This window comes from Phaseolus vulgaris, chromosome 2 (assembly GCF_051622355.1).
Source record: "Phaseolus vulgaris cultivar YP4 chromosome 2, ASM5162235v1, whole genome shotgun sequence".
NCBI classification, from domain to species: domain Eukaryota; kingdom Viridiplantae; phylum Streptophyta; class Magnoliopsida; order Fabales; family Fabaceae; genus Phaseolus; species Phaseolus vulgaris.
This window is the reverse complement of record NC_143499.1, coordinates 46,689,595-46,706,432: the sequence shown is the minus strand read 5'-3', so window position 1 is coordinate 46,706,432 and position 16,838 is coordinate 46,689,595. Positions and strand designations below refer to the sequence as shown.

At 35.3% G+C, this 16,838-nt stretch overlaps 1 protein-coding gene across 1 annotated transcript; it reads right to left on the bottom strand.

Annotated features, from left to right (window-relative positions):
- Positions 1 to 642: 642 nt before the first annotated feature.
- On the bottom strand, positions 643 to 9,903 carry MDAR6 (monodehydroascorbate reductase 6). Its single transcript, XM_068614826.2, has 17 exons — positions 9,664 to 9,903; positions 9,430 to 9,586; positions 9,240 to 9,339; positions 9,051 to 9,128; positions 8,764 to 8,835; positions 8,272 to 8,390; positions 8,101 to 8,185; positions 7,677 to 7,766; positions 6,845 to 6,946; positions 6,650 to 6,739; positions 6,444 to 6,524; positions 6,078 to 6,149; positions 5,210 to 5,304; positions 5,030 to 5,118; positions 4,865 to 4,927; positions 4,735 to 4,775; positions 643 to 1,004 (listed from the first exon to the last, which is right to left on the bottom strand). The coding sequence occupies exons 1-17, from the start codon at positions 9,677 to 9,679 to the stop codon at positions 873 to 875; spliced, it is 1,482 nt and encodes a 493-aa protein (XP_068470927.1). The 5' UTR covers positions 9,680 to 9,903; the 3' UTR covers positions 643 to 872.
- Between the last annotated feature and the right edge of the window lie 6,935 nt (positions 9,904 to 16,838).

The window sequence follows — 16,838 nt, the reverse complement described above, 5'->3', positions numbered from 1 at the left end:
AAGACTAAATATTCAATTAATTTATTATCATTAACGTTGAAGTAGTAATATGATTTTCGCAAAACATTACTCCATTGTTGAAGTGGATGAAGGAGTTACAAGAAGGGATTGAACTGTGATCTTTTAACAACTTTTGGTTTTATCATATTTTTGCTTAAGCTATTAACTATCAAAAGATTCATAGAGGCAAGAAAACGCTATTCAATGAATTAAATATTCTTAAGAAAATATGAAATAACGATGCATACGCTATCCTAAGTCATTTTTTTCAAAACAAAAACTTTATTCATGCTTCTGAATGGGTAAATAATATCAGTTTTGAATGAAGTTTTGCAGATATAATAAATGACAAATATAAAACTTGTTTCAAAGTACGAGGCCAACAATATAGGAATAGAAACCCTTCACATTCAATTTTTTTAATCTACCAAAATCAACCAGCAAACAATGAACTATATACACATGATGACATACAAAATAATTGTACTCTGCCTTGTATTTTATTAGAAAACGAACCTGAAAATGCAAGGTCAAGCAAACTAAGGAGCAAAAACAGTGCCTAAAAAATCAACCATCAGGGAAATGGAAAGAAGTCAGGGTTTAGGGTGGCAAGTTAATAATCACATTCCAGGACAATAAATGTAACTTGTAAAGGCAAAGACTCTTAAATTATTGAGAAAATTCATGGATGCCGAATGACGCTAAATCAAATCCAAGACATTCATTCCAGTTCAAATCCATTAATAATGCCAAGTGACTGAATATAATAAAAATTATTCTCTCTCAAAGGGGCAATCCCTACTCAGATGACGACTGATAGTCACTGATAATCTGGCCGTAAATGAATAAAATGACTGGTTTTACCGAGATAATTAGACAGCGGCTTCGCCTTGCAAGGATGCCCGAGCAATCTCTAGAGCCTCCTCCACTGAAGTTGCGTTTTGAAGTTTGGCTTTATCGATCACAGGTTGACTTCTGGCGAGTTTAGGAAGGAGTTGAAATTCCTGAGTTAAAAAACAAAAAACTAAGCATTAGGTTTTCTCTTTCAATGATCCAGGTTTATTGAAATGAATTCTCAATTATATGGGTTAGTTCTGAATATAAATTCTGTGATTTACTAGTGTAATTGTATAGAAATAGAACTTAGGCTCTATTTAGATAAACTTCTGCCTAAATATAAAAATACTAAGAGAAGAAAATGAGATAAAATGCTTTGAGCTTTTTCCATAAACAATAACTAACAAATAGTTAATTTTTATAGTAACTCTTTTTATTTTTTTTATAAAAGTTTAAGTGTATAAATTGATTTTAGCTTACAAGAATTAATTTAAGTTTTTTAATTTCTTCTCTTCAAAGTACAGACTGAAACAGAGCCAAGCTAACAAAAATAACTGCTGACCAACAGTGTTATCGTGCTCTATCCGCATTTAATGATACCAATAAAAACTAAAGCAACTTTGCCGAATTTTCATAAAGATGACATATATTATGGCAAATAAACTCCATAAGTATCTATAGGATTAGGATACTCTGTAGTTTCTAAAAGAACTACCAGATGTTCATTTCTAAATTTCAAGCCTAAATTTAATTTAATTAAATTTTAAAAGATAAAATTGTTATTAAAATAAATCAATAGACTAGATGATGCAGTTCTTTATAAATCCGTAGACGATCTTAATCTTCATCTTTAATATATAATCTAAACATCAACAAAAGGTTAACAAGTTTTGGTCTCCACATGTTTTACCAATTCCATTATAATTATTTGGTAAATTTGGATAAAAAAGTTGTTAAAAGTGCCTTATCTCGACAAAAATCATGAAAAAAAATGAAATGATGTCTTAGCAAAAGAAAAAAATTAAATTAACACAAATCAATATTCGATAACTTTTTTATGCAATATCAATTTTTTGTCATATCTAAAAGTATAAAAATGCAGAAAGACTGAGCATCTAGTAGGGTGGTGAAAATCCAACCAAATCCAAATAAATGGATTGTATTTGAAATCCATATCCACTCTAACTAGATCAAATATATTTGGATTTCTTTTAAATCTATTTAAAATGGGTTAAATCTAGATTAAATCCACTTTGTTAATTAGAATAAATCTACTTTGTCAATTACATTAAATCTATTTTGATATGGACACAGACTAACTTGGCTCGAACTCGACCTAAGCCGACTCAACCTGGACGCGAACCAACTCGGCTCTACATGGCTCGACATCGGACCGGGTCCGTCTGGATCGACATCGGCCTGGGCCCTCTCGACTCGAAATCGGCCCAGGCCCGCTTGACTCGACATCAGCCTGGGCCTAGACGACTTAACATTGGTTCGACCCGACCAACTCGTCATCGACCCAGGCCCGCTCGGCTCGCCATTGGTCCTAGCTCGCTCGACTCGACATCGGCCTAGGCCTGGACGACTCGTCATCGACACAAGCCCGCTCGGCTCGACATCGGCCCTAGCTCGCTCGACTTGACATCAGCCCGGGCCCGGACGACTCGACATCAACCTCGACCCGGACGACTCTACATCAATTCCAGCCTAAATGACTCGACATCGGCTCTGGCCTGAACGACTCGACATCAGCCCGGGCCAGCTCAACTCGACATTGACCCGGGCCCGAATGATTTTAAATTGACCAAAGCCCGCTCAGCTCGACATCGGCTCAGGGTTGCTGGTCTCGACACCGACTCAGGGTTGTTGGGCTCGACATTGGTCCGGGCCCGCTCGGCTCAACATCGGCCAGGGCTCGCTCGTCTTGACATCTGCTCGGGCCCGCTCAGCTTGACATCAACCCGGGCGACTCAACATCGACCTTAGCCTAGACAACTCGACATCGGCCCAACCTTGCTCGGCTTGAATTTGGCTCGGGCACACTCGTATCGACATGGGCTAGGGCCCACTCAACTCGACATCAGCCCGAGCCCACTTGACTTAATATCGGCCTGGGTTTGCTCAGGTCAACTTTAGCCCTAGCTTTGTCGTCTGGATATCGGGTCGGGCCCGCTCGACTCAATATCGAACCCGCTCGACTCAGCTCGACATGGGCCTGGACCGGCTCGGCTAGACATTGGCCCTGGCCGACTCGGGTCGACCCAATATCGGCACGGCCTAAACGACTCAACATCAACCTTGGCCCGGACAACTCGACAACGGCCCGGACCCGAACAACTCGACATTGGCTCGGGCTTGCTCGACTCGACATCAGCCTGGGCCCGAACGTCTCGACATCGACCCGGGTCTGTCTGGATCGATATTGGCCCGAGCCCTCTCAACTCGACATTGGCCCGGGCCCGCTTGACTCAAGATCGGCTCAGACCCGAATGATCCAAAATCGGCTCAAGCCCGCTCGACTCGACATCGACCCGAGTCCGTCTGGATCGACATTGGCCCGGGCCCTCTCGAATCGACATTGGCCCGGGCCCGCTGGACTCAATATCGACTCAGACCCGAATGATTCAAAATCGGCTCTGGCCCGCTCGGCTCGACATCGGCCCGAGCCTAAACGACTTAACATCGGTTTGGGCCTGAACAACTCGATATCAGCCTCGGCCCGAACGACACGTCACCGACCCAGGCTCGCTCGACTCGACATCGGCCTAAGCCCGGACGACTCGTCATCGACACGGGCCCGCTCAGCTCGACATTAGCCCTAGCTCGCTCGACTCGACATCAACCCGAACGCCTCGTCATCGGCCTCGACCCAGACGACTCTACATCTACTCCGGTTCGAATGACTCGACATCGGCCCGGGCCCGAATGATTTTAAATCGGCCCAAGCTCGCTCAGCTTGACATCGGCTCAGGGTTGTTGGGCTATACATCGGTCTGGGCCCCCTCAGCTCAACATCGGCCCGAGCTCGGTCGTCTTGACATCTGCCCAGGCCTGCTCGACTTGACATCGGCCCGAGTCCGCTCGACTTGACATCGACCCAGGCAACTCAACATCGGCCTTGGCCTAGACAACTCGACATCGACCCAACCTTGCTCGGCTTGAATTTGGCATGAGCTTGCTCGACTCGACATGGGCTCGGGCCCACTCATATTGACATGGGAATGGGCCCCCTCGTCTCGACATGGGCTCGGGCACCTTTGTCTCAACATGGGCTCGGGCCCGCTCGACTTCATATCGGCCTGGGTCCGCTCGAGTCGACATTAGCCCTGGCTTTGTTGTCTAGATATCAGGTCGGGCCCGGTCGACTCAATATCAAACCCGAAAGACTCAGCTCGACATGGGCCTGGACCGACTCGACTAGACATTGGCATTGGCCAACTCAGCTCAATATTGGCCCCGGCCGACTCCGGTCAACTCAATATCGGCCACTCAACTCGACTTGGTCCAAGGTTGACTCAGCTAGATTTTGGCCCAAAATGACTTGGCTCGACTTTGGCCATACCAACTCAATTCAACTTGGGCCTGGATGACTCAGCTCGCCGTGGACTTGGGCTGACTTTGCTCAACCTGGGTCGGGCCAAGTCAAAATCCAACCCAAAATGCAATTTGGATAATCCAAAAATGTATCTAATCTATATCTAATCCATATCCAATTAAATGGATTGGATTTAAAATCCAAAAACATGGATTTGAATAATTATGGATTGAATTTTGTAATTTGGATTTTTTTCACACCCTTACCATGTAGTGTCTACCTTTCTGCTAGTTTGAGCGTGTGTACAATTCTAATAATATCAATTACACTGTAGAAAAATAGTGGCAACTAGAAAGTACCTCAGGGCTCCCACTTTCAAGAAGAACTCCTTTCAGCTTACCTGTGCCAAGTAATCAAATTCTTTGTAACAGCAATTCAAAGATCAAACAAGCTCATTTATGCATTTAAACATACACATTAAAGCATTACCAGATTCAATCCAGAAGGTAGCTATTTTAGGATCAAAATTTCCAATTTCAACTGCTTCTCCAACTGTCCAAAGAAAAATAAATGGTAAGAGCAATAAGAGAAATTTAAAAGTTGAAAAAGAAGAAAAAAGTGAGGTAATGATATTTATTTTTAAGTAATACTTACCATTGTCCCCAAAGAACTGCCACCAGACTTTTCTAGGGCTTCCTTCATATTCAAAAACTCTCGAGTAGAAGTATGGAAGATAGTCATACCTGAAAATTCATTAAGTAAATTCATCTAAATCAGCTTGCGGAAAAAAATAAACTCCAAGGAGAAATGACAGAAACATATGATCCAATGTACGTGTGAGTTTGTGCGCTGAGTAATGCTTTCACACAGTGCTGTGCAGAGCGACGGGCATGATCTACATGTTCCACTCGAGAGATACGGTCATAGATCTGTCCGGTTTTCCATAAACTCAAATGTCAGATAAAAAAAATTAAAAGATGTACATAAACTGATCAAGTTCAATAACCAAAAACCAAATAAAGTGAAATAGTTGAATTTTTTTTATTGAATTGGATTGGAATTCGTATGTGATTTTCAAAGCCAATCCAAACTCAATTCAAGCCCAAATTATGTGTGCATATAATTTTATTTATGAAATTATTGTATAAATATATGTTTATGAGACTACTATACTATACTAACTAATTTTTTACATAATTATGTTAACTATTTTAAGTCTTATTATTGTAATATTTTATAAGTTTATTAATTTAGTTAGCTTGAAATTTGTATTTTTATCTCTTCAAACTATAATATTGTTGCAGTTGTTGTATCTCCTGTTCTCTCTGTTATTATATCTCTTTTATTTATACTGGAGAATAGGTTTTGATCTCTGATAAAGAATGGATAGAAGAAACAAAATATTAGATACAGTGCCAAGTCTAACTCTACAAAGAGAAGTAAAAATTTGTGCATGCATTTGTTAAAATCTCACAACTACTAAACATATAATCAATGTAATCCTTGTAAGGCTTGACTTGGCCGGTAGTTATTTACAAACCAGTTTTGTAGGATTGAGAGTTCCATGCCTAAATTCTAGTAATGTTAAATTTATGCATAAACATGTATTTGTAACTTTGGAAAAACTTCATATTATTTTAACTGCTGATTTACAAGTTGGATAATGCTGTGACTATTGACTTGCGGGTCGATAATTTTGTACCTTTAAAGGGAAAGCCGCTACATCACCAACAGCAAAGATTCCAGGAATTCTTGTCCGGAACAAACCATCAACCTGAAATAAAAGTTACTGATGCATTTAGACAAAGTTCTTCAACCATTATTTTGGCCTCCCTCCAAGTTTCATCTGCAAATGAGGGTATCTCTAACAAACAGAATGATCTCCCAAAATTGATGATTAACATGTTCGAAACCCTATTCTTCAGTCACCAGAAAGGAAAGAGTTAGATGGTCTTGCCCATGCACAAAATAGGGTTCATTCTTAATCGTTAGTGACATTAGAAGTGCTTAAATTCAATTCCCAACCTCTTTAAAATTTTGTCAAATTATTGTTATTCATTGGCCTCACCTGTATACCACCAACATCTGTATTTAGGCCCACACTCTCAAAGGGGCTCACAGCAGGTTTTGCTCCGATGCCTATAATAACCTGTGAACCAGAAGGAAAAAGTAGATATAAAACCTCAATTCTTTCTATCAACGCATGCATTAGTGAAGTAAAAGTTAACGGAAAATGATCTTCAGATATTAAAGAGTAAATAAAAATGTAATTACCGTATCTGCTTCCACAATAGATCCATCTCCAAGTTCCACACCAGCTACATGTCCATTAGAGCCAGCTTCCAATTTTTTTATGGAGGCACCCTGGTGAATTTAAGGTTAAAAAAACGGAAGGATTTTCTCAAACCCATTACTACCTACAGATTATAACAAGGGAAAGTATTACAGAAATGGGGAAGGAGTAAATACCTTTAAGATTTTAACTCCATTTTTTTGATAGAGTTCTTCATATCTCCGGGAAAGAGAAGGAGTGAACAGTCTTTGCAAAAGTTTATCTTCCGGAAATATGATCTACTTTTTACGGTAACACATATTTGCAAGTCAGTCGGTCAAAACTTTACAACAAAAAATTGTTAAAAAGGTATGTGTTTATGCTTCAATCTATAAGAGTTAAAGATATGATTTGACAACATTAAATAGGGAGATACTATGTAATTTGGTAGAAAAATATTTATGAAATATTTTTATCATTAGATGTTAATTTTGTTTCTTATTATTGTATCTCTTCTTTATTATAAATAAGAATGTGTACCCAACACGCCACATTCATTATCTCCATTCTCAGATTCTCTCTTTTCACTATAGTACTAAATAGAAATACAAGTAGAAAAAGTTCATTGGAAAGCAACAGACATGTTTCTAATCCCCAATATAACAATAAAAAATGAAGAGTTTTATAACGAATTCATTGAATATTTTGTATGACTTATTACCAACCCTTTTGAAGCACCAATCGAGGGTAGTTATTTTACTTCACAAAAAAAGGCAAGTCATGCCCTGATGTAATGTAGGCCTTCAACAAAACAAGTTAATAGATAGACCTAACTGAGTCATAATTATTATTTCACGATTCGGCATACAATAACATTTACTTAATGCAAGACTTTTAAATGCTTTGTGTAGAGGACCAAAATGTTGGCATAGATAAACAAGATAACAGGTAATAATGGAAGTCAGAACAAGAACTTTTCACTTTGAACCATAAAATAGATGATGAAAAGGATGCAGAATAAACTCATACCGTGGTATCAAGATTCCAACCAACAGCAGCAGCAGCAACCTCCATTCCTATATAACCACCTCCAACAACTACAACCTTTTTTGCTTTTTCCTGGAAGTTAAAGAAAACAAATTAAACAAATCATAATGATGAACAAACTGCATGTCCTATTAATTTTTTTGGCTGCATTGATGTGTTTCTTAAAAGTAACCTTACAAAAAAATATACAAAAATTTGTAACTTTTCTCAAGTTGTATGAAAAAACACTCGAGAAAGATTATAACACAATAATATATTCATAGGGAAAATATTGTAGAATTGGAAAAAAAAGTATAATTTGAATACCTGCATCAAATGACTGTAAGAATTGGAACATGCAATAGATTCTCCACTTCAAATGTAAAAATCAATCAAATCATTCATTTTAGAGGGTATAATAAATTACCAATGATAAAATCAGTGCATCAGCATCTGCAACATTCCGGATATAATGAACACCGGGAAGGTTTCCCCCAATTTTCTCTGGAAACCTTACATCAAGAAATCAACAACTCAGATTTTCACCACCACTTTGTTCATAAACAGAAGTAGTGAGCTAAAGTAAATAAACCAATACCTTGATGCTGTACATCCTGTTGCAATAATAAGCGAACCATACTTCAGAAGTTTTCCAGAATTTGTTGTCAAAGTTTGATTTTCAATATGAATATCTTTTACTGGATCTTCATACAACATCTGGACAGGAAAAACAAACAGCATAAAACTCAGCATCTCACTAGCTTTAAAGGATGTCAACCGAAAGGAACGTTTCCTTAGACAGCTACATAAAATAAAGCTTTACCATTCTATTTCAAACAATTCTATGTTCATTGTACCACACGCACACTTAAAGTGTGCGTGGAAACCAATTTGGAGCCTTATATACAGAACTTTCCACTTTCCAAAGCAGCAACATAGAAGGAGTAAGAGAAACAGAATGGCCTTCAGTTGAACTCAACTGAATTCCAAACACAAACTTAACAGTGTATGCAACGAATCTTGAAATTTTTCCTACTCTTTATTTTTGAAATCCCTACCCTGATGAAACCTGTTACAAAAAAAGATTTACCTCTATCCCATTCTCTTTATACCACTCTGGAGTCTGCCTCTCTCCACCGGATCCAACACACGTGTGAAAACCCTAAAAAGGCATATAGGAACTATCACTGACAAGAAACCATAATGAGAAGCCAGGGAACAACAATACAGAACGGCCATAATAGCATAATAATATAATTAATAGCAGAATATTTGAGCCCACCACCACCAAAGCCTTATTCTACAAAGTGAGGTCCGTTACATGGATCACACGATGCAATCGCAATGTATTACAGTAACTGAGGAAAAAATTCTTACAGGAAGACGCGCTGGTTTCTTATCCGGCGGGAACAAATACGCTTTCGTCAGAGCGGGACGCTCGTAAGGTGCATATGGCTGATTCATCGAATTCAAAAGAAAATCATAAATAACACAAAGAAACAGATCACGTTCAAATTCCGACTAAAGAAACAGAAATTGACACAATGAAGCTAGAAACAAGAAAACCTCTTTGGTCACAATACAGAGGCGTCCATCCGCCAAGCCGTGCTCGACGAAAGTGCGTGCAGCATACCCCGCGGAATTTCCACCGCCAACGATCACGTACCTGCGCAAACAGAAAATGAAAACTCAAAATCGCGTAATAACTTAAATTGAAGAAAGAAAACAGTGAAAGATGAATCAAGAGAAGCGGTACTCGCGATTCTCATTGGCAAACGCGGCGTAGCATCTTTTGAATTTGATGGAAGTGGAAGAAGGAGCTGGAGTGAAAAAAGGACGTTGCGGACGCGAGAGGGAGAAAGCGTGCTTGAGTGATAAGGAGTTTGATATCGCAGCCATTGTGAGTCTGCGAGCTGTGAAACAGAAAACGGTTACGAGGGAAAGCGACAGTGCAGTGCAATCAAATACTCCTACTCTAGAGGTTGAATACCTGAAGGAGAAGGCATCGATGCGTTTATATGTAAATTTTATTATAATAATGATGAGTTAATTATTGAAGGGCAAGTGTTGGTGTTACTTAAGGTGGCTCTAGTAGAGGTCGAAGGGGCATGACCTCTATTCAATTTTAGAAGTGTGTGCGATGGGAGATGGTCTAATTTGTTGTTGCTTTTTTCTCCATTGGAGGTTATCGCTCTGTTCATTCTGCCGGTACCCAATGTGTCATTTCCCAATGACTAATACGACGTCGTAGGGAAGGAGAGCATTTTGTTTCCAGAGGGCCCAGCCCGTTTTGTAGTACCTTTTTTACTCTTTGCACCCTCCAACATTTTTTGTATTTTTTATAAAATTAGGAAAAAAATAACACTTTTCTATGTATACTTAAAAAACCTCTAGGGGAGACTACCCCACAACTCATGATGAGTTGAAAATCTTGGTCAAATAGCATGCTAAAAAATAAGAAATAGAAAAAAATTAAATTTTTATTTTATCTGATTAATTTGAATTGAATTGACAAATTTAATTAAAAGATTTCAGTATATTAATAAATTATATTTGGATATACTTTTTCTTACTTTATTTTATAAATATTTTTTTATTGGTGCGATGAGTATTGAGTTTATAAAGTAAACCGATAATAATAGTAAATCTATATTTTATTTTAAATAATTATAAAACTTAAAAATAAATAAAAATCATATAAACCTAAAACACTTAAAAATAATTTTAGAAAAAGGGATTTGTAGATTAACCATCTTTGTGTTTGTTGTGTTGCTGGTGATTAAACCACGTGCCAAAACAATTTATTTTTTTTATTCTAAAGATTAAAAACAAGTTATGAAAACATAGATTTCTTCAAGTTGTTGTTAGAGATCTCACGTCGATTTGAAACATGATTAAATTGTAATATATAAATATAAATTTCACTTTATAAACTAGTTTTGTAAGATAAAGTTACACATTTACGTATGACAGTCTATAATAGTAAGATTTATTAGACTTATCATGTCACTTGTTGTTGAACAACTCACAAATATATACTCTCACGTTCAAGATGTCAAGTCAGATATAATCAAATTATAACATATAAATAGATATAATCAAATTATAACATATAAATAGATGCAAATTTTACACTACAAATCAATTTTATAGAGTTGAGTTAGGCCTAAATCTACTTCGTAGGAGGGATCTCTCAACTATTCCATATAAATTGGTCAATATCCAGGTACAATGATCAGTGTTGGTATCAGTTCATAATGCACAACTAAAACACAAGGAATAAAAAGATAATACTTAAAAAGATAGATATTAGAACATATTCAATTATTCAAAGAACCCCAATTTATCGCTAGCTCAATGTACAGCTGCTTAGAAAGTTCAGAGATATTTGAAACAATATAAGTGGAAGTCACACTTAAAAGGTTTACAGTATTCACTGCATATTATTCCATTGTCTGAGGCAAATAACCTCAATTCACGTTCTTCTAGAATTCCACGAAAAGGCCTATCAGGGATATTTTATTCTTAGTATTTACATTAACTGGCCTGGAATAGAAGCATAAAAGCTTACACTAATCATAACCACCCTTACAAAAAAACATTTAGTAAAGTAATCATTCTCAGGTATCCCTTTGAAGGGTCCGTTATGAACAAAAACATTGCTATTTAACCATGAAGTCGAAAGCCAACATAATACTTATTGGCGCCACACATACCCTTACAGGTGTTTGCCTGTAGTAACCAAGGTCTGCAAACATAGCTTCAGTTCCTGTAGATGACAAGAAAAACATAATGAATTTGGCAAGAATAAGGCTTAAGCAGAACTTTTGTTTTAAAACATGCAGACCTGTAACACATAGAAATACTCCTCCAAGATTAGTCCAACCATCTTTTCCTGTAAGCCTAAATATCATGTTTAATTTTTTTTTTAAAAAGACTAGATGTTAAAAAAAATGTCACAACATTGATCTTTATTATAATATTTTTATTTTTTATAAGTATAAATTATTTTAAATAAATATAATACACTCAAAAATATAAAACAACCTTCAAACACACTATATTATATTTTAAATATATATATAAAATTAATTTACTATAAATTTTGAAGGAAATGCTACCAAATTATGACTTTGTTCAATGGATTTGGAATATAAAAAATGTATATTTGTCATATTAGTGCATATTATACAGAAAAGGGATTGTTTATCGATTCTATAATCGATACCCTATTACTGGACAAATGGAATGAGTTCAACAGGGATCGATACGATGGAACGACTGATCCCAATGAGCACATGGATGCGTACACTACGCACATGAACTTGTATACTTCAGACGATGCGGTCTTGTGCCGAGTGTTCCCGTCTCGTTGAAGGGGGAGCGTTGAGCTGGTTCACCAAACTCCCTCTGAACTCCATCGAATGTTTTGAAACCTTGGTATCCAACTTTGATACCCAATTTGCCACTAACCGACCGCACCATCATGACATCCATCACCCAAGTTGGCATCCGCAGGAGAAGGGAGAGTCGCTGAGGAACGGGAAGGTCGCAATGAGCATCCAGAACCTCAGCCCTGATGTAGCAATGCATCACATGCTCACGGCTCTCCGACCTGGTCCCTTTGTGGACAGTCTGTGCATGCAGCCTGTCGCGAGTTTAGATGAACTTAGGCAATGAGCCGCTAAGTTCATGCAGTTGGAAAAATTGCGCAAGTTCAGAAACCAAGCTCGAGCAAAAGCAAGTGGGGAGAAGAAGGACGATAAAGATCGTCATAGAAAATTTGGGTCCAGACCGGGAGACCCAAGGAGAGACAACCGAGGGTCCCCTCATCATTATTCACCTTATACTTGTGTTTTTCCTTTGCTCTCTAGAAGTGAACTTTCACACTTACTTAACCACTTTGTTAAGTTTGTGTACAGTGGATCTTCTTTAGGTTCTCACCATATAATTGCTAAAAATATCAATCATAAGTAAAGTGTCATCTCTAAAATGGAACAATCTAAAACCAACTCACATCAGAAAGGCTGAATTGCAACAGTACCAACTATGGATTGGAACGCATCAACACTCTCGTAAGCAATGATATCCTAGTCGCAGACTATCTAATTGAGAAACTTTCTTGTTATGTTTTTTATGATGATGGAGGTGCACTTTTGGCATTTGAGGGCCATGAAATTGCAGAGATAATTTGTGTTGAGCGTGGTGCAACCACACTGTTACAATTAAAAAGTCTTAATTCTAATTGCCCACCCACCCATTGCAATTCAAAAAATCTTAATCCCCTAAATGATTTTTCACTAATATGTCAATTCACTTCACTTATCACCTCATACAACACTTAATTCCATTTCTCTCTGCCACATATGCAATATTTGACGCGGTAAGGTGAGATTTAACAGAAATAACCAATTTGAGTACTTTTTAAAAAACATAAGGACCAAACTGATTTAAAAAAAAAAAACAGAGTACTACATTGAATATTGACCCTAAATGCAGTGACCAATAAGGTAATTATACCTTAATTTTAATATTGTGAGTTGATAAAAATAATCCAAAACACATTAATTTTTTTTTATGTTTGGATGCCTTATTTTAGGCCCATAGATTTTGTCTAATTTTGAAAAATTTGATTTGAAAAAGTTATTTATGTTTTTAATAAAACCTTACAATAAATTAATTTATATTATTTTAAATTATGTTATTATTATTATTATTATTATATATATATATTAAACAAAAACAAAATTAATAACATAAATACAAATAAAAATATTTTTAAAAATTAAAAAAACATTGTTGTAACTAATTCATGTATAAAAAAGACTACTCTAAATAAATATTCAACCATCATAACTTATTAAAATACAAAAGTAAATATACTCTATGCTCAATTCAGAGGATCTCAAAATCATCATACAAATCTATCTTCGTCAATGCAAAAACAAACACAACATGAATGATAATGATCGTGAGCCTACTCTTCCAACATGCATCATTTCATAGTCACCTTCTTGCATTATGATACAAAACTCTGGTTTTATGTGCGATGTAACAAATACACACATCTGGAAATCCTTGAAAGTTGAAATGCATCTTATTAATAAAATAATTATCAAATTATACGCAATTATTGTATGCAATTATGGTATGTACGATATTGTACGCAATTATATGTAATTAATTCAATAATAAGATAATGTCATGATTAATGGATCTCTACATTCACTTGACTTATTGTCAACCCTTAATTAATAGGAAGAACTATATCATTGTTCATCTTCATGTGTTTTTGGGTCACATAAAAAGGGGTCAACCTTACTCAAATTAATTCTGATTATCCAAGGAAATTAACATTTGTTGTCCTTAATAATGATAGAATCCTAAGATTAGTGCATCTCTACATAATATTAGCTTATAATTTGGGGAGAGTAAGTCTCCACTTGTATATATTTCTTGGACGATATTATATATTATTCTTATTATTATAATTTATATTATTGTTATTAATAATATAATTTATATTATTCTTATTAATAATATAATTTATATTATTATTATTATTAATATAATTTATATTATTATTATTAATATAATTTATATTATTATTATTATTAATATAATTTATATTATTATTATTAATATAATTTATATTATTATTATTAATATAATTTATATTATGAATATAATTTACATTATTATTATTAATATAATTTACATTATTATTATTATTAATATAATTATTAATATTAATAATAAGTATAAATTGTATTAATAATAATAAGTAGAATAAAAATCGCAATATGGCCATTAGGTGTGAACCATTTTCTAGTTATTATCTTTTCTCCCACTACAAAACAAAAGGAGAGATCGATCGCTTAATACGGCGACCACTGGTAATCACATTTATAAACTGTTTCATGATTATATGGATATATGAGACCAAAGTAAAAATTCATGCAACGCATGATTTTTGGTCAAATCTGATGTTAATGTTCATACAAGTGTCCACATGTGTTTTTAAGTGTTAATTGACCCACATTATGTAATAAACTACACTACTTGATATAATACCTCACGTTTTAAACCCAAAACATTCCAATTTTCTTCTAAGAACTTGTCTAGTATAACTAGTGGTTAATGTTTCTTTGGTTTTTGCTTAGTGCACCAGATGATTTTGTAACCTACATTAAATCACTAAGGTTAAATTAAAAAAGAATTACATAAAAAATTTAATAATTCAACAATTTTTAGTACACAAATCTGTCACCATAATCATGAAGAAAGGCGTCAACATGTGGTTAAGCTTTATTTGCCTTTTGTAAAATTAGCTAGTTTTAATGGTGAGAATCTAATGTATATTTGGAGTGGGAAGCCAAAGTTGATCAAATTTTTCATGTATATGAGGTCTTAGATGACCAAAGGGTTAGACTAGCTTCTAGAGTTCATGGACTATGCATGCAATGGTGGCACAAAACTCCATTGGGTTAAACAAGAGGTCACCTGTAGTCTATTTGAATGATTTAAAAGCATGTATGCGCGCTAGATTTATCCCTCCACATTTTAAGAAAGACTTTTTGTTGAAACTCCAAAGGTACGCTTAGTGTGGATGATTATTTTAAAGAACTTGACGCGCTTTTAATCAAGGTTGATATGAATAAAAGTGATGAAACTATGACTAGATTTATTAGTGGTCTTAGAAGGGACATCCAAGATGTGGTAGAACTTCATGAATATTCTTTTTTACAAACTTTGCTTCACCCTGCCATCCAATCTCAAATTGTAAGAAAAAATTCTTTTAAAAATTCTCATAATTTTTACCACTCATCTTGGACAAATAAACACAAATCTAATTCTTTCCTAATTACAACATTGTACGCAAATATATGTAATTAATTTAATAATAGTAGAATCTCATTAATAGTGTATCCTTACATAATTAACTACTAATTTATTCTGACAACAAAATGATAGCAGAATAATTTATTCTGACAACAAAATTATGGCAATATATTTAGAAATTCTGTAATTAGTTATATGACATTGATTTCTTTAGTTTTCTACATACAAAGATATGTCGGACTTTATTTGTAACCATATAATGTTTTTCACTTAGTAAAACAAATAGATTGCTTAAACAATTTGGATTGGCGATGAGCATGATGGCAATGGCCACATTGAATGATCGTGAGCCTACTCTTTCAACATGGATCATTTCATAGTCATCCTGATACAAAAACCTTGGTTTTATGTGCGATGTAACGGAGACACATCTAGAAATCCTATCATTTGTGGAAATGAATCTTATTAATAAAATAATAATTATCAAATTATACGTAATTATTGTATGTAATTATTGTACGCAATTATATGCAATTAATTTAATAATGATATAATCCCTACATAATTAGTTTATAATTTTGAGAGAGAAAGTTTTCATACACTTCTATATATTGTATATATTATATATTTCTTGTACATGAGATCATATATGACAAAAAGACACAAGTAACGAGTTCGATGGAAACCTAATACAAGGCTTCAGTGCCAACCAAATTCAGCAATTGGCAAAGATTGTTTACTCATTCAACAATAATGGTAAAAGTGACCCGTTTATAGGTTTGTTTGCTCATAACTCGTCTATTAATTATGCTTTTACGAAACCATGAATTTTGGATAGCGGAGCCACCAATCACATTGCATCTGATTCACAACTTTTCACAATCACTTCATCATCATTTATACTTTTTTTCTCACTTCAAACATCTATTAAAAACCATTTTGCGCTGGCAACGGCTTGGAATTTATTTCGATGCGTAATTTTTTTATCAAAAAAGGTATTCAAGGTCAACGCACTTTGGTCTACATCCCTCAAAACAAAATGGAGTAGCAGAACGCAAACATAGACACATTTTAAACACAGCATGAGCCCTTTTATTTCAGTCTCATCCTATTTCAGTCTCATCCTATTTCAGTCTCATTTACCATTAGAATTATTTGGGGATTGTGTTTTAACCGCCACATATATCATTCGTTTGTCATCACCTTTATTAAAAAAAATAATAATCTTTTGATTCGCGCGCTCGGCAATGCATCTTCATTGGTTATCCTCTCAATAAAAAATAATACAAATTATTTGATATAGATGCACTCAATTTTTTTACA